Source organism: Panthera uncia, chromosome D2 (genome assembly GCF_023721935.1).
Source record: "Panthera uncia isolate 11264 chromosome D2, Puncia_PCG_1.0, whole genome shotgun sequence".
In the NCBI taxonomy this organism is placed as follows: domain Eukaryota; kingdom Metazoa; phylum Chordata; class Mammalia; order Carnivora; family Felidae; genus Panthera; species Panthera uncia.
The window spans coordinates 69,065,494-69,083,613 of NC_064818.1; the positions used below are offsets into that span (position 1 = coordinate 69,065,494).

At 44.2% G+C, this 18,120-nt stretch overlaps 1 protein-coding gene across 11 annotated transcripts in view; it reads right to left on the bottom strand.

The window, feature by feature from the left end:
• Positions 1 to 18,120, bottom strand: part of ABLIM1 (actin binding LIM protein 1) — a 295,553-nt gene that overhangs the window by 30,663 nt on the left and 246,770 nt on the right. For 10 of the 11 annotated variants that reach the window (XM_049645831.1, XM_049645824.1, XM_049645822.1 and 7 more), the window contains exons 8-13: positions 17,776 to 17,834; positions 15,200 to 15,283; positions 5,758 to 5,835; positions 4,874 to 5,029; positions 1,376 to 1,411; positions 342 to 471 (exon numbers count right to left, since the gene is read on the bottom strand). In XM_049645831.1, the coding sequence (XP_049501788.1) occupies positions 342 to 471; positions 1,376 to 1,411; positions 4,874 to 5,029; positions 5,758 to 5,835; positions 15,200 to 15,283; positions 17,776 to 17,834 (543 nt within the window). The remainder of the gene's footprint in view (positions 1 to 341; positions 472 to 1,375; positions 1,412 to 4,873; positions 5,030 to 5,757; positions 5,836 to 15,199; positions 15,284 to 17,775; positions 17,835 to 18,120) is intronic. The other variant, XM_049645825.1, reaches the window with a different exon arrangement.

Genomic DNA, 18,120 nt, shown 5'->3' on the forward strand with positions numbered 1-18,120 from the left:
GCCTAAAGGGTGCATCAAATTATTTTCTTTGGAGATCTTCATTCTAAGTCTCCAAGTGATGGGATCTTCTTCAAGTCTAAAAATATTTTTTAAAAAGGCTCCCTTGCTTCTTGTTGTTCACTGTCAAAATGTAATTATTTAATAAATCATAATGAATAGAACCATAAAATAACACAAATTGTAGTTGGATTTAAGTGTTGTTTTTGTTTTTTTTTCTGGGAAAAGAAGAGATCTATTTGGCAGCTAGATTCTTAACGCACTGTCAGTGGTGGGGAAAAGAAAAATCACACAGCCAACACAGACTATCATAGAGAATGAATCTCGGGAACAGGTGCCCTTACCAGGTCTGTGAAAATGCTGGGGAGAGCGAGACGTGGTTGGAGTGTAGCTATGGCGGCTGTAGACGGGGGAGTTGATGGAGCCCTGGCTGGTGGACCGGTGGATCACCCGGTCCCGAGCATCCTGGTAGCCCTGGAAAGAGAGTACGAGAAAGCAGGAGCGTAAGACACTCATTCAGGCTATCATCAGGTCCAAGGGAAGTCAAGTTCTACAAAGGCTGCCCGGGAACTATCATGCCTGCCTGTTCATGTACACATTTTAGGGCCATATCCTTAAATACGTAGGCAGAGGAGCATTCTGTGGTTAATGCACTTTGTTTGAAACCAGCAGTACCTGCATTCGGCCAACTTTTAAGAAGGAAAACGATAAATCCCAGTGTTGACAGAGCTCTGGGGAAAGTAACTCCGATGGTCATGTTTATACTGTGCTTTTTGGTTTTACAAAGTGTGTTCACATACGTCATTTCATCTGATTTGTGTAACAAGGAAGGTAGAACACAAGGGCTGACCTCCTTCTCCACAAAAGCAGAATGTTTCAGAGCAGGCAGGAGACCCCTGTGTAGGCGTGTAGCTCATGAAGGCAGAGCCCGCTTCAGGACCAGCCTCCCGGCTCTCATCTTACTCCTTGTTCTGACTGCCAACCCACACTGTCCCTAACATTGATCTGGTGACACTTTAAGTTGATTTGCCTGGAGAACAAGCCGGTAGTGGCCTCAGACCCAGGAAATTCTACTTCCCACTTAGTGAAACATATCCCCAGGAAAAACAGAAAGGGATCTTCGAATGGAAAAATGCGCTCAAAGATATCTATCATACCACCACTTACAAGGATAAAACTTCCTCAACAAATCGGGGAATAATTAAGTGAATCAGTCATATCAATTCAACGGAATAATATACCACCATTAGTATTTTACAGACTAGTGGTATTTCTGCTGTGGTTTCGTTGAATGTCCTCCTTCAAAAATTCCAGTCTAGGAAAAGTCCAAGTTATTCCCCAAATCCCACCCGTTACAATTTTCAAAAACGGTACTTACTTCTGCTGATGGAGTCGGAGATAAAGTCCTTGGAGACTGGAAGAAGAAAAGAGAATTTAAAGTCACAGCGCGTGTTAATTCGTTTTCAGTTTCCTTAGCTGTTTATCAGACTCACCTGGAAACAGTATTCAAACTCCAATGCCAGCTCCCTTTGCCCATCCCCTCTTCTGGTTCAGTGAGTTGAGAATGGGGCTCAGACAGGGGCACGGAAACCAAGATTCTGGGAGGCTGGCGCACATCCCTGCCTAAGAACGGTGGGGTCCTGATAAATACGTTATCGTGCTTGAGATGCTTAAGCTACACAGATTGGAACGATTTTCCCCTCTAGGCTCAAACTATGCTCAATTTACTAGTATGAGTCACCGTGTCTGCCCGAACACAGACTTCTATAAACGTTGGCTGTCGACTGAGGTACAACCACGGCAATCATGTAAAACTGTTTGCTAACCGGCTAGTAATAACCAGGTCTGTGGCATCCAGCCCTTTTTCATTTGGACACCTGTAGGACTCACTCCCCTTCCTCGTGAGGTCTCGACTCACATGTGGTGCCACACAGTGCTTTCTGTGACTCCTATTTAAAGGAGCGAGCCGGCCCCACGTGCTTGTGCCTCACTCTATTTCATTTTTCGTCTAGCACGATACCCTGTACGCCTGTATTAGGTATCGTTTGTTGTCTGTCTCCCACATTCCGCTGCAGGCTCCACGAGGGCAAGAACTCTGCCCCTTTACGACCAAGTATTCCCAGTGACTAGAGAGGCTCCTGGCACGTGTGAGGTGCTCAACAAACATTTCCTAAATGAATGAATGAAACGTTTACAATTAAAATGCCAAAAGTATTCAAATAGAATGAAATGTAAACGAAGCACCTGGCCAGTGGTGGACTTCTCAGCTTCCGAATTTGCCTCTTACGCCCAGTTCACAAAAAGCACTTGGGCTCTCTTGCGCTGTAGATTCTTCGAGCCCCGCGGTCTCGGCTGCAGCGACAGCCTATCCCTGGGGCGTCTTAGCTGGGTGAGGATGGGCCCCGTGAGGGCAGGAGCCAGGCCTGACCCTGCTGACAGAGGCTTCTGGATCTTCCCTACTCATGCCTTCTGAAGGCACAAATGGCTACACAGAATGTCAAGTTCATTCCTCCGGTGCTTCTAAATTGGCACCATAGGGATTCTTTGGGAAACGTGTTAATAACAACTAAAGGAATGAATAATCACATAGCTTATAAAGTTTTCTAAGTCGCAAGATTCATGTGTTGGGGAAGAGTTCCCAAATATGTCTGATTTCTGATCCGGGGCCATCCTCCCACCGAGATTCGGTCCTCAGAGAAACGCACAGGTCACCACACCAGGTAAGGACCTGAGATCCCCGCTATGAGAGAAGCCAGCATTTCTGTTGAGCACGTACGTGCCGGGTGCTGTTCTAATCGAAATATTTCACTTAATCCTCACAGAAGTCTCTGAGGCAGGTATTAATTACTATCGTGAGTTTACACGTGACACTGAAACACGTGCTTTTCCCAAAGTCGTACGGTTAGTGAATATCGGAGTCTGACTTGAAACCCTAAAATGTGCGCTTCAAAGCCCAAACTTGTAGTGCTTGATGTTTTCCTGCTCAAAACGGAACCGCTGGGAAACACACACACATACTCCCAAAACCTAAAACGCCATAATACAACTCACCTCCCCCCACTTATCTGACTTGAATATTAGCAAATTCTCATCCACCTGCTCCAGGACGAGCTCCTGCGCACTCTGTTCAGGAACTTTCCTTTTTCCTTTATCCCCCCTATGCAACTCTCCAGGGGCCAGTGGGACCTGGACAACCCAGGCCAATCAACCTGCATTTGAACAGCTGTAGATGCAGTTACAGACATGTGACCACTAGGGGGAACTACACGAAAATGGATACCCCTCCTGCCCCCCGGGGCCATTTCAAGGCCGAGCTATGCTCTGGAATAAAACCCAAACTGAAAGATAAGTAAATAAAAAGAACAAAATATATTACAGTTATAAATAAATATAAGCATCGGTATAAAACAAATACTCTATATGGATATGACTGAGAACAAATTAAACAGAATCACCGTGCTTTCACGGCTTTTTTTCATCTAAGATCTCAAAGCGCCGTGTGCTGTTAAATAGTTTACAGTCTGTTTTAACCTTGGTTGAACAGCTAATTTCAGTTCGGTACTCGGGCAACATCTCTCTGATTGGACTCAAAAGAGTCTACAGATGATTCCAATTTTCAAAATAAAAAGGGAAACAAGTTTAGATCAAGTTGAAAATGCCAGAGGAAACAGACCAGAGCCCACATGACTCAGGCAGGAGGTGAGAGCAGGGAGCCCCCAACCCTGGGAAGGGATGGGAAGGACCCTAAGGGGCTGAGAGGCTGTGCTCCAGCCTCTGGACCATTGATGTTGGGAGAGCATTAATAAGCCCCAAGGCCACAGGTAACGACTTCAGTTGTAGCTGTCATTTGCTGAACATTTACCAGGAGTCTGGCTCGGCTAAGTGCTTTAATAGATGAGTTTAGGGGCGCCTGGGTGGCTCAGTCGGTTGAGCGTCCGACTTCAGCTCAGGTCCCGATCTCACGGTTTGTGAGTTCGAGCCCCGCGTCAGGCTCTGGGCTGATGGCTCAGAGCCTGGAGCCTGCTTCCGATTCTGTGTCTCCCTCTCTCTCTGCCCCTCCCCCATTCATGCTCTGTCTCTCTCTGTCTCAAAAATAAATAAACATTAAAAAAAAATTAAAAAAAAATAGATGAGTTTATATGGATTAGTTTTAATAGATAATAAATTATCTAGTTATTATATAGATATTAACCTTTAACAGTTTATTTAATCCTTACTAACATCCTATGAGGTGAATTCTGTCATCCTGTTTTATAGATGAACAAACTAGGGGTCAGAATGGTTGTTACATGGCCAAAGTCATACAAGCAGCATGTGGGAGTTCCCAGGTTGATCCCAGGTAATTTGATTCCAGAACCCTGGCTCACGTCACTGTGCCATACCGCGGTCTCCACCTCTCTACTCTTCCTGTTCTTGCACATTCTAACTGTCTTAAGGTGCTGCAGACTGTAGCTGTCATAATTTAGGGTGTGTGCTCTCTTTCCTCATGAGCCCCGTGAAGAGGCTTCAGTTTGCCCCCAGATCGAGACCCCAGAAGACTCTCCCTCCATTATTCCGTCTGCCCAGCTCACAGATTCTCCCCTGACAACTTTGACTTCCTCCCCAGCTTGCCCGTTCTGCTATCCCACAACCTAGTACTAACGCTTATTCAATCTTCACTGTTTTCTCTGGCTGGCCTACTCTTTCACTCCTCTGTCACCTCCGGAGCCCAGGGATGGTGTGATAGGTTTTTGGGTACCTCAAAGCTGGTAGGGAAGTCTGTAAATACTGGGCAGTCCAAAGGACCCTCTGCCTTATTTTGATTCCAATCAGTTTTTCTTACACACGTGATAAAAGAGAGGTTGTTGTATAACTCACAGCTTCTAGAATTTATTACCTCTCCCAGGCTCTGCCTCTCCTGTTTGTCCTCATAGCCCGAAGTGTAGAAAGGCTCATAGGTAATGAGATCTGGACGTTCGATATCATATATTGCCTTGACCTTGGGAATGGCTGCTAAATCCTTATAATCCAGGATTTCATTGTCCACCTTTGCCTGGCAAAGTTAAACAGAAAGAAAAATTCCTCTTCAGTCTCATTTCTTTGGGGAACTATTGTTAGTACATTTCACATCCTGCTGAAAAGGTGAAGACCTTAAAAATAAACAAAACCCAAAACATTTTGCTTAGTTTTAAGAACAAAAGCATTCTGCTTTAGAAAGTTGCCAATTTATACCATATATTAATCACTTTTTTTTTTTTTAAGTCATCAGAAGCTTAGGAAAAAGTCTATGCAGAATAAACCAAGTAGAAAAGCCTAAAAACCTTCAGGATAATTTTCCTAAATTTATTACAGAGATGGAAAAGCTCAAACAGATGGTCAAAACAAATCCTCCCAGATGGCTAAAAACAAGAACTGCATATTTGATAAACTAAATATTTAAATACCTTTGCGGCAGAATTTAAGAATACTCAGTATCAGCATTCTGGAAGGTATAATTAATCCCCAAGTATCTATACCCCACTTAGGCACAGCAATTTTTAAACTCCTGCATAGCATTGTTGCATTTTATGGGTCACTGACATTGATGGCCACATTCGCATATCAATTTAATTACCCGAAGGAAAACATGATTGAGAAGGCTGATCTTCAAAAATGAAAACTGGATCTCATAACAGAAACAGAAGTCATTTCCAATTATTCTATTTTGGATTACCCCCTCCGCTATCACAATCTGCTACTTTACCTGCCCCGGAAGCATCTTTTCCAGAAGCAAATACTTACATAGATAGTATGACCTGGGGAGCCAGGGATACTGGAACCTGGTCTAGAATAAATGCTTTCAGAGGAAGTCCTGGTGGGCTGTAAAATAAACGGCACCTTGTAAGATTTCACACCGTGGCTTCAGAATCAAGACTGGCCTGCATCCCTAGCATTTACTGAAAACTAAGCTGGCTAAAAAAAGATTTGTGACTATTCTGAAGAAGGGAAAATATAACCTAGAAAGACAGAAAAAGGAGAACTGGCTGTGCAATCAGCCTTGAAAATGCATTTGGGGACTTTTCTTTTTACCGTCTCTTCCTGGTCCCCTCCAGTGCCTTCTGGCTCTACCGTCAGGCACACACATTTCCCTCCACCTCTGTTGCCACAACCCCAGCCCCAGTCACCACCTCCGCTCATCTGGACGATTCCAATGACCTTCTCTGCAGGTTTCCTGCCTTTGTTCTTGCCCTCTTCAAATCCCCTGGAGCCCAAGGGCCAGAGAACTCTTTTAAAAACAGAGTTTAGATGGTTACTACCCTGTTTTTGGCTTCAGCAACCATTTAGAATAAAGTCACAACTCCCAGGGCCTCAGGGTTTTGCTTCTGCCTTCCTCTCCCCTTTCTCACCCACTACCCACCATCACTCATGGAACATGGTGCACGTCCCTGCTTCAGGGTTCTTATCTCAGCTCTTCCCTCTGCCTGAAATGCTCTGAGCCCCAGTTTTACTGGATTTTTTTTTTCCTCCTTCAGTCTTGGCTTTAAATATCACCTCCTCAAAGAAGCCCTCCCTGATCTTTCAATCCAGAATGGTTACCCTTATCTGCTCTCAGTTCATGAATACAATTTATAATTCCCATGTTTTTTGCTGGTGGGTTGGTTGGTTTTCTGGATCATGTGTATTTTCCTTATGAACTTTAGTTACCACCTCTGACCTCACAGGATATGCCTAATGTTTCATGCAGGTAAGTAGAAGGCGTAAATATTAGTTGAGGGAATGAGCCAGAATTTGTTGTCTGTAAACACTCAGTTTGTGGATACTTGACTCACGTTAATTCCGTGACTCCAGCCTAGCCCCACAGTCACTGAGTCACTGAGGTAACGTTAGTGGTTGGCCACTCAGAAAGAGAGAAGAAACCAGACTTTATAATATATGCCTTGAGGACCCTGAGAGTGAGTGGTGGTGACGGTAGTGGGCTGGAAATGTATAAAGTAGGGTTAACTGCCTCCCACCCTGCCCAGCACATTCTGGAAAGCTCTGCAAAGAAAACCCAAGGACTAGTCTTGAAAGACTTGCTGCCCTCTGTACAGCTACTTCTTGGAGATGAAAATTTGCAGTTCTACATTAGAAATAGGATTTTTCCTCTTCGGTACTGTTTCTACTGATATTTGTCACCTTGAACATGAGTGTGACTGAGCCAAAAACCTCCTCTAAAAATAAGGATGTTGCATCACTATGTAATTCACGTCTGAAATAATGAGAGCAAACCCAGCCGGCCAATTCAAGTCAGGCAGTGATTAGACTCTAATAGAATTCACTTGAGGGGTGTGAAGTATCATTCTCATGTCTTTGAGATACACAGGGTGGAGAGGGGTTGGAGAAATCACATTGTGCACTGGCCCACTGCTTCTGGTCCCCTCCCCCTAAACCTGCCACATACAACTACCTTCCTCCTAGACTTCAGTTTTCAAATCACGTGCATATCTCGATAACGAGGAAATTCTCAATACTAAGTATACAGAGAAAGGAAGGATTCACATAACAACGCTACTCAAGAAGCCCAGTTCCTCGATCTGCTTCCCAATGAAATGTAAGGGTGACTCAACCAAAGCGTCGCCCTTCTTTAAAAAGAGAGGCCACCCCTTGATAAAGTTGAGCCAGGATGCCTCTCTGTGGGGGAACCGTTCACTACAGGTAGCCCTTCAGCTTCAAGTGGCCAGGAGCGAAGACGTGCCAACTCAATATCAGAATGAAACCTGGTAAGTAACCACCCAAGAATATTAACAGGCGCTAACGTGGGGCGTCTGCTTACTATGTGGCAGGCTCCGTGCAGGCTTGATCTCACTTCAGTCTCCTCCATAACCCCTTGAGGAAGACATCTGTTTTACAGATGAGGAAGAAGGACGCAGGCCCCAGGCTCCGCAAGTCCTCAAGTGTCCGGATATGAAGCCAGACACCCTAGAGATGGAGCCCAAGCTCTTAGCCCCTGCACTACAATCTCCCCCCTATTGGAAGGTAAATGCCGCCATTTATTCCTCATTAACACAGCTATGGGACAGATGAGAAAAAAACAGAAAAAAACTGGAGATCAACTACCGGAAGAGTCTGCCAACTGAAAATGTTTTCATTGCCATTAACGCCAGAGGAACCCTGCTGTGGCTCACCGTGTCGGGGTGCGACAGGGGAGGGTGCAGTATGGGACAGCCAGACGTCTTCAGTCTACTGGCGTTGCTATGACAAAGTATTGTTTTCATTAACAATTAGGACATTGTGTGAACAGCCAAGGAACACGCTGAGCTTTGGGGTCTCGCCCATGTCAGTCACCCTACCTCTGCCAAACATGGGTCAGGGGACACTTTCTGCCTTTCCCGTAGTGATGCACCTGGGGGTGGCTCTGAGGTCTCTTGCTCCCTTGTGTACTGCGCATACAGAGAGGAATGTCGCTGGAGAGCCACGTGAACACATGCCCCAGACGGGGTCTGTAATGCTCTCTTCCGGGATGAGGAACTCCATGGAAGAGAAAGGTCCCTTGGCCGAACCAGCCTGTTTCCATTCAGGCTCTCTTTCCATTCTTCTTCACCAGATTAGAGTGTGAGCTGTGCAGGTTCCATTCAGCTGGTTCATTTGCACCATTAATATGGCGGAGCTCAAGGTTTGAAGGGTTGTCGGTCAATCTGAATTCCCGTCAAGTCCCATTTCATTCTTCGGGGTTTTCAGATCTGAACCACTTCCATCTGGCATACACCTGCCCTGGGTTCTCTGATTCTAAAATACATATTTTAGATTTTTATAGGCAGACAGTGTTCAAAATCAGTTCGGCTACTCGCCAAATCCAATGATGTTCTGGCTCTTGTGGAGAGACCAATCTTCCGTGAGTACCTTCAGACCATCTAGCACTGGGAAATGCTCAAGATGTCTCCTGGAGGTTCAGAAACTTCTCCTTGTTTCATTGCATTTACTGTTGCTGCTTTTGCTTCGTTCTGGTGTCCTAACCTTCCTGTAAACTCTATTTCCATAGGAATCCTGCTTATGGGTTGAGTTACATCCTTCTTTTCTTACAATGGCCCTTCTTCCTTCTGTTTTCCTGTCTAAAATGAAATAATGGGAGAAAACACAACTCTGTGTAGTATAGGACGGGGGGGTGAAAAGGCTGGTTTTGGGTCAAGAAATTTGGTTCAAATCCTGGCTTCCCTACTTGTGTGACACCAGAGGAGTTTTCCTTTTTCTTTCCTTTCTCGCGTTCTCTCCATTTTTCTTTGGACCTTCTTGAGCTTCAGCTTCTCATTTATAGAATGGAGGAGAGGGTACTAACGCCTAAGAGAGGGACAAAGGAATCAATAGCTATAAAGCTTCAAACACCTTGCCCAGCATACGGCAAGTACCCATTTTCAGCATTTTCCGGACATCGGACATTAGACGGGATTTCCTCAGTCTGTTCATCTCACATAGTTTAGGAGAGCACTGCCCGTTTTGCTCTTCACGATAGAATAGTCCTTTCAAATCTGAGCTACATGGACTAGATGTCTCTAGAGCTGTCTACGGCTACTGCACTTGCATACTTTCCCATCAGAACTCCGATGTGTGAAGTATGTCGGACGAACAAACTGACAAATGCCCTTCCCCTTTTCTGAGAGCTCTGTGAAGTGACTGTACATCCTTCCGCGATGGTGACTTCCTGCTTAGGTCTCAGCTTTACCGATCAATGCCCCTTCCATGCCTGATGGCAAAGACCTTGCACAGGCCTGTCTTATCTGCCAGAACGGTTCTTGGTTTGCGGCTTCTTCAACTATGCTCAAGGCTTAAACAGCACACGTGGATTCTTGCCTGTTTTGCCACAGTTCCTAATGGCTCCTGAAGCGTACGTGCTCCACCAGCGGAGGTTAGAGGTCCCTCCTTTACGAAGATAATAAGATTAGTTTTTAAAACTGAACTATTGTTTTGGGTGTTTTTACAGGGGGTCTTTTAATCTTAAATATTTGGAATTTTACATTTCAATGCTAAATGTCTCGAGTTTGAAACAGGTTGAACTTTTTAAATGAACATCTTTATTTTTAAAAGAAACCCTTTTGGGGTGCTTGTGTGGCTCAGTTAAGTGTCCGATTTTGGCTCAGGTCATGATCTCACAGTGAGTGAGTTCTAATCCCACGTCGGGCTCTGTGCTGACAGCTCGGAGCCTGGAGCCTGCTTCCGATTCTGTGTCTCCCTCTCTCTCTCTCTCTGCCTCTCCTCCTTGCACTCTCAAAAATAAATAAATGTTAACAAAAGAAAAAAAAGAAACCCTTCAATTCTTTCAGCTGTATTTTGCCCCCGGATTAACCGATAAATAACTTGCTGGGCGTCTCTGACGGCCGAGACAGGTTCAAAAGGCACACAGCTATCTTCTAATAGAGCAGCCCAAATCTACTCCAATTGAAACTCATTTCACTTGAACAGCGACACCTTAACCACCACGCTTTCCCTCTCTCAAATCCCGCTGACGGTTTCTTCTTTACCTGGAACGGAACCCTAGTGTCACCGTGCTGGGCTACGGCAAAGTTTTACAAGAGGATCCCCATTTCCACAGATGATCCTTATATGCAATTATTTAACCTACGTTACTATTTCAACCTGTTCTGGTATCCAGGGTAACAACAGTGACCCAGCAATTACTAAACAATAGCCCAATGGGTCAGCAGGCTTTGTAAGCCTCTAGGAGAGTTATGAGGAACTGAAGTACTCTCTTGCCTATACTGCTCTCCCTTGAACAGTGCCCAGGTTCACAGCATCGACCCACTGTGCGGTGGAAAATCCACGTGCAGCTTTTGACTCCTCCAAAACTTAATTACCAATAGCCCACTGTTGGGCAGGAAGCCTAACTGAGAACGTCAACAGTTGAATACGACATGTTTTGTATGTCATATGTATCACATACTATATTCATACAAGAAAGTAAGCTAAAGAAACGCAATTAAGAAAATCCCAAAGAAGAGAAAATACATTTACGGTGCTGCAGCATATTTATGCATTAAAAAAGTGTACGCGTGTGCCCATGCAGTTCAAACCTATGCTCTTCCAGAGTCAGCTGTATTATAAATGAAGGTAATTTCAAATGTTTATCCTCAAAGGTATGCCCATTTCTGTCCTACAGAGGAAGGAAGCAGGATCTGTGATTAAGCTATTAGAAGCTGATGCAATTTACTTATTTTCCTTTAAGCACCTTTTCCTTCATGCCTTATGGAAAAACCCAATTTGAAAGCACAGTAGGAAAATTCGATTCTTTTTTTTTAATGCCACCTTTGGAAAAAAAAATGAAAGGCAAGAGTGGAGAAGGGACAGTAGCGAAAGGATTATAGACTGGCTGTGATGTCTCGAAGTATTTTTCTAATAAAATTAGGCAAATAATTGAATCTTTATTTTGGCTACAGAAGGAAAGGAACTTCACTAAGAACCTTCTGTTGTACGTGGTTGTCCGCACTCATACTCAGCAAGCAAAGGGTCCATATGACCTACATTTATTTCCCCAGCACATGTTCAGGGACTCACTTTTGATTTCAAAATAGTTTTTCATTTTTCTCAAAAAAAAAAAAAATCAACCAAGAGAAGTCTCACCAGAAGACTAGTAGTTCATTCCAATGGGGAAGAGAAAAACCCCACGGCCTTTGATCACTTATAGTAAATACACGTCTTTTGAAAACACACGTCTTTTTGTTTTCTGCATGAAATCTTTTTTAAAAGCCCTCTAACTACCTTGCAGCTGACTTTTCCTCTATGCCTTGACGTGTTCCATCTGTCCTACCATTAAAAGGCACAGTCACAAAGTGAAAATCACCCTGAAGACATCTTTTTATGTTCCCATCCGGCTCTCATCATTCTACTGACTATGAAACACTTACCAGAGCTCTGCCTGGTGAAGAAGCAGATAAATTATATTTTCCATTTACTTTCAATATGGGCCACCATAATGTCTGGTCCCTTCTCAGTCGGGGGGTGCTGGAAAAGCTCTCTGCTTCCCTGCCCTCCCCCCCCTTTCAGCAGGAGCAGGGGTGCAACGACTACCCATCTACTTTGCATTCCCCCAAAGCCATGCTCTAAGAAGGGAGAGAAACTACAGGCAACTGGCAGCCAGACGGGAAAGAGTTTATGAACGCCTAGGGGACAACTAATGATATAAGGTGACTGCCACCTTATACGAAGTGCTGCTGTGATTGACAGTACCTGCCTTGGGTTTTTGTCCCAGTTCACTAGACAAGGTGGTGATAACAGCTGCAGAAGAAGGAATACTTTTAAAATCTACATACATTGAGCGTTCACTGCTAAGTCAAGAAAGGGTGAAATTAACTCCTTTGGAGAAAGGAACTTTATGTTTCAGAGGAAGCAGGAAGGACTCGTGGGCACACATTCCCTTCTCTGCAGTGTGACAAATGCCATCAGCCTTTACTATGGCCAAGAGCCTCAATGTCTTTTTGCTTTAAGTCATAGCCCCTAAGCATACTCATGAATTATAAAAACACACCAAAAAAGAATGAAATATTCGAATAAAGTGAAAGCCTGGAACGAGGCGGTATGTTATTGTAGTGATGCTAATAAGACAAAAACCAACATTATCCCTTTGAGATATATGTACAGATTCTAATTAGCTCTTTTTTAAAAAATATACACACATGGTACATGTTTGGTATATTATAGGTTTGCAGGTGCATACGTTATGCTAGTGAATGTTAGTTTCAAAAGACAAAAATCTCATGCCCATTTTGTACGGCAGTCCGTTCATGCTTTAGTCTCCAAAGGCACATCAGAGAAGCTCCTTTTAAGAATATAGCAAATGATCCACTCCAGATTATTACAAACTGAGTCCTGGGAATATCATGTGCTTTGTCTATAATGAATTACAGCAGACATTACAAAGGTTACTACTGAGTTTTACCTATAGACAAAATTTGCTATTCATATACAACTTTTCCAAGTAAATAAGACTGGAACATGTTTTCCTTAGGTAATTTTCTTTTCATCATTTTCTTTTGCCTATACCTCAGCATGAGGAAAGAAGGAACAATAATGAATATAACAATTCATTATTATATAAATAATGAAATGTCTTTCCTCCTATAAATTTCCTCCCGGGGCACAGGGTGCTGACTATCCTGCAGGAGTACAGTTGGTTTACCTAATAACTAAAAAGGTTTGATATTACTTGGTGAAATGAGCCGCTTGTATAAGGCATCTAAGATCAACATATCTGTGTGACTTGAGTTTCCAGGCTTCTTCAAAGTGCTGGTGAGCTGTTCCTCAGTGGCCAATGGGTGAAGGGAGACCTTGTCAAATGGCCTATTTCTTTGCCAGGTCCCAAGCTGTTTACAACTTTCTGTGATGGAGCTCAAGCTGACTTCATTGAGATTTATGGCTGGATAATGGGAATCAGATGTCCCTTTTGAACAGGATAGGAAGAGAGTGGTTATTAAAAACAGAGCTCTCTCTCTCTCCTCTAACTCACCACTGCTTACGACGTGCCCCATCTTTAAAATTTAAGGGTCTGGAGCAAACCAAGAATTTCACACTTGATGATGGTATTTTTGTTCAAGTCGTGAAAATGCATCATTTGGCTATAGCCTTAGGCTAACAAGATAGAATCCTATTTGAGTTATAACGTATACTTTTGGGAAAAAGACCCCAAAACTGTTGAAAAAGCAACTTCCTGCCAAACAGAGGTACTATTTGCAGTGGGGGCAATCTTTGGCTGTTGTGCTAGATTCATGAGACCATAACTTCATTACGTGTGAAAACCCTGCTGCTGGAGCTGAAGCTTTAAGACAGAATGAAGATCATGTGACAAATGCAAGTTGGAGGCAACCCGGTATCATGGGCCAATACCACATAGCCGAGGCCTGGAATCTGCAGTTAAATCTTGCCCCCTGATGCCCGGGGAGCCTTGGGCTGACCTCCTTCTATAGATGAGGAAACTGAGGGGGTTGATGTCTAAAAGGTTTCTTTCCACTCTAAAAATATATACTTCTAACTATCTTCCAAACCATTTAATAAAAGAAGGTAAACTTTTAATAAAAGCAGACTGAGCAACACCTCTCAGCCTTAGTGCCGTTCTGGCAGGCATACACGGAGCCCAGGCTAAAACGCTCTAGTGTGACCTTGAACTGTTAGCGGAGCTAAAGACTGGGTTTCATCTGGGCAGAGAGAGGATTGTGGAAAGTTATTATAATTTCGCAGCTTTCAGTGGGTTCTCAAGACCCTCAAGGAAGATATTGTGTGTGTGTGCAGGAAGCACAGTCTCCTGCCTCACTGCTCATCTGGAGGGCTGGCTGAGCTCTCGCCTTGCTTCTGCGTCGTCCTGCGGGGCATGCTGCTCTCCTTCCTACCCCCAGCGGACTTAGTCCGTGAGTAATGCTCCTCTCCTTCTGCCTTCCTGACTTCCTCTCTGATGCCCGGTGGTGTGCTGGAAAGAGCATGAGTTACGGGCTCAGAGACCCGGCTTCCAATCTCAGCTCTACCCCTGACCAGTGGTGTAACTCTGGGGAAAGTACCTAACTGTGATCGGTCTCAGTCTCTCCATCTGTAAAATGGGAGTGAGGATAGCTACTTCCCAGGGATTCTTAGGGAGAGCAAATAGAGTACATTTAAACCCTTTGGCCTCTGCAGAGTAGGTGCCTGGTCTCTTGTTTCCTTTCTCCACTTCCCTGCTGCTTTCTTGAGATGAACCACTCCCTACGCAGGCATTGTGTTCCCCTAGTTCCATGCTTCTGCGATCCCCCTCAGCAGCCCCACCTTTCTCATCATGTCCATCCAGGCTCCAAAATTCAACTCAAGGACCACTGTTCCCAGGGAGTGCCCCTTGGGACCCTTTCTCTCACCTGACATTCCTTGGTCTAGGTGATGTGCTTCTATACCATTTTATAAGGACGTATCTGTCTTCCCTGCTATTCACCAGCATCCAGCCCAGCACTAACTATACCTGGGTGCCTGGCAAACATTTGTTCAACAAACAAATGTGTGAACCCGGGACCCAAAGGGGAGCTTCTAATGTGCTCGCTTTAACGAAGGTGACGCTTTAGCCAGTACTCTAAATGAAAACAATAATGAGAGAAGAAAACAGCCAGAATCGGAATGTGAGATGCACTCTGTGGGGTGAGAAAAAGCATCTGCCTCTGCAGGAGCCGGAGAAGTTATGTGGGACGAGCAGCACGAGGACGGCAAGCCACAGAAGCCTGGGGCCAGGACAGCGGCTCTAAGCCTCAGCCTTAGACACAGTGCCAACCTGCAGAGACGGAGACCGTCCTGTGCGTCGAACCAGACTTTTGGGATAAAAGAAATCGGATGAAGAACGATGAATGTTTGGCGGCTGCCACAAAACATGAGAAAAGGAAAGAATGAGCAAAGAAATATCCTCCATTTAGAAACACTGCACAAAAAACAACACAACACAAAACCTTTGGGAAAACATATTTGATAATAAACATCAAGTGGCATCACTTTAGAGTTGGGGTGTGTGTGTGTGTGTGTGTGTGTGTGTGTGTGTGTGTGTTGGGGGGGGCCCATGTTTAAAAGCATATTAACTGGCCTTCAAGTTACAGTTTATTTACCCACATTCTAACTTCCCATGATTTCTTTCCATTTATTTTGGCTGAGACATTTTTATATACGAAGAGTAAGAAACCAGTGGAGCCATTGACAGATGTCTTTTAGAATCTGTCATTACAAACGCCCTGTGAGTTCTTAAATACCAAGAATGTGGATTACTCAGTGGGGTGGCAGAAAGAGTCTTAAAACATTTTCATTTTGCTATGGTAACTGCACTGATGTGACACCCTGTGAAAGGCTTGGAGATCTTGGCTCAAGGTCTGTGATTTGTAGACACACCCTTAAGAGAGCACAACGTTTACTCCCTTATTCAAAAACTGATTCCTCTTTCAGCCCCAAGAGCATCAGTCAGCAAGTACCCCACTCCGGGCACACAGGGACCTCCTCCCCTCTGGAATGCTCCATCCTTCGCACTACTGAGCTTCCCAAAGGTGAGCGAGCTGAGGGCTGGCCTGACCGCCCAAGTGGTTGAATGTTGGCTTTAGGAGAAACGTTTTGGAATTTTCTGGAAAACTTTACTAAAGGAAGAAAAACTAATAGCTCTTCTTGGCCAGAACGAGTAGAAATATTTCACTAGTTGTTTTCATAAGCTTATACAGAGAGTTCTATCAAGATGCAATCAAGAGTGTTTTTTTCTTTTTCTTTCTTTTTTTTTTTTTAAATATTATTTTAGCAACACTATCTGCAAACTCAAGCAATCCTTACAGAGAAAAGACACACATTCCATGTACTCTGGTCTCATTGACATTCTCCTCCTCATGTCCCAAAAGAGTTCATCAGGGATGAAGTGAAAATGATTATTCAAAAAACTGAAAATAACACTGCAGAGATAGTATAAAGTCACTAGCTACTTGGGTGGTTTCTGGGCAGCAGCCCCAAGCTATGCTATGAATTTTACATTCTTATGATAAAAGTGACAATAACTATCTTTCACGGTCCAGGATTTTATAAAGATAACCCATTTCCAAAGCATCCATGGTTCCTCCAAACTCGCAGACTCTGGTGCCCAACATGGGTGACCATTCCAGCGGGCATCAGCCTGGTGGATGCACTTGAGGGTTACACGCACGTGTTCAAGCTGGAGTTGTTTTGTAGAAACAGAGACCAAAGCCATCCTGGTATTGGTGGACAAATTCTTTTCCAGTTTGTCTGGTTTTTACTCAGTTATTCTGAGAAAAGGTGGTTTTTTTTTTTTGTTTGTTTGTTTTGTTTTGTTTTGTTCTCCTCCATAAAGGTATGATGCTGATGGGATTACAATACACAGCTGCTGATGCCTACTAATGGCAATTCGAGAAGACGTGACACCACACGCTAGAGTTTGGCTTCCAAAAGCAATTCAGACCATTATTTTCCCTGAGATGCCAAGTGTAGCAGAAACTAGTTTTTCCAAGGGTTGGCTAAACCAGGAGGCCGTGGACTGGGATCCAGTGTGATTATTACTCAGGAAATATTTCACAGTCCAGGGGAAAAACTAGGGGCCTCCGAACAGGATACAGACAATGATGATGCCTTACACATGTGCACAGCTCTTTGCTTCTGAAACAGATAAAATAGTGTCACCTAGAGGTGTTGTCAGGCTTGAGCAAGGCCGGGGAAAAGGTTCTAGAAGGGAGAGATGAAGAGGGTCTACCCTTTTGCCCGTGTGCTTGGTGTTCAGGGATAGTTACTAAACCATTCTGATGTCCCCTAAGAGTTAAGTTACAAGACCATCCAGGATGCTTATTCACACTGACCCTTCTGGGCTCATCATTATTTCCCCAAAGGTTTTATCCGACAAGCCGTCAGCTTCTGGAAACAGAGGCCCTTCGGTGAATTTGGATTTAAGAGGTCAGTAAAATGCACCAGGAGCTAAGCAGGGATGCAGAATTTGGGTTGAGGTGGTACATTTTGGACCGAAGTACAAAAAAGTCTGGTGAGGTCACCAGATGTTGGGCCTAGAACTGGATGAATCATTTTTTCATGTGCGTATGGTTTGATTTTTCCCTTGAATGCTTTCCTACGAACCGGACTAGTGAGGCAAGGCTTACTTTCTCCAACACGAGCGTTTGGAATAAAAACCACAATCGATTTAACAAAGGAGGGAAGGGAACTTCCTTCTCTGGCTAAATGGTCTTTCAGCTTGGTTTGTTAATGAGAGAAAAAAAAAAATCATGAGAAAGTAATTTCCCCCAAATTCCAGCCCTGAAAACTAGTGACTGTGACACAGACGGCCAATAAATGCAGCTGGCATTACAGCTCTAATTGTCTCCTTACCCGCAGCTTTTCCTCCGTCTTGGTAGATTGCTTACAGTCGGGATGCCAAACGGTGGAACCTGGAAAGACACAGTGCCCCGCAAAGAGTTAAGGGAAATGGAAAGAAGCCATAGTCATATTAGATAGAACTTCAGAGAATGGTTCAGATCCTTCTCTCCCTAACACAGGGGAGTGTTAAAACCCTGTGCCCAAGTGAATTATGACAACTCCAACCTCCAGGTGAGTTTTCCTCATCCAGTCTGAGCTTGCTCTATAAAGGTCAGAATTCTAGACCACAGAGACCACTACCTGGGCACAAGTGTTTTGATGTAAGAGATGTTTAGTTCTTGACTGAGTGCTGTTCTT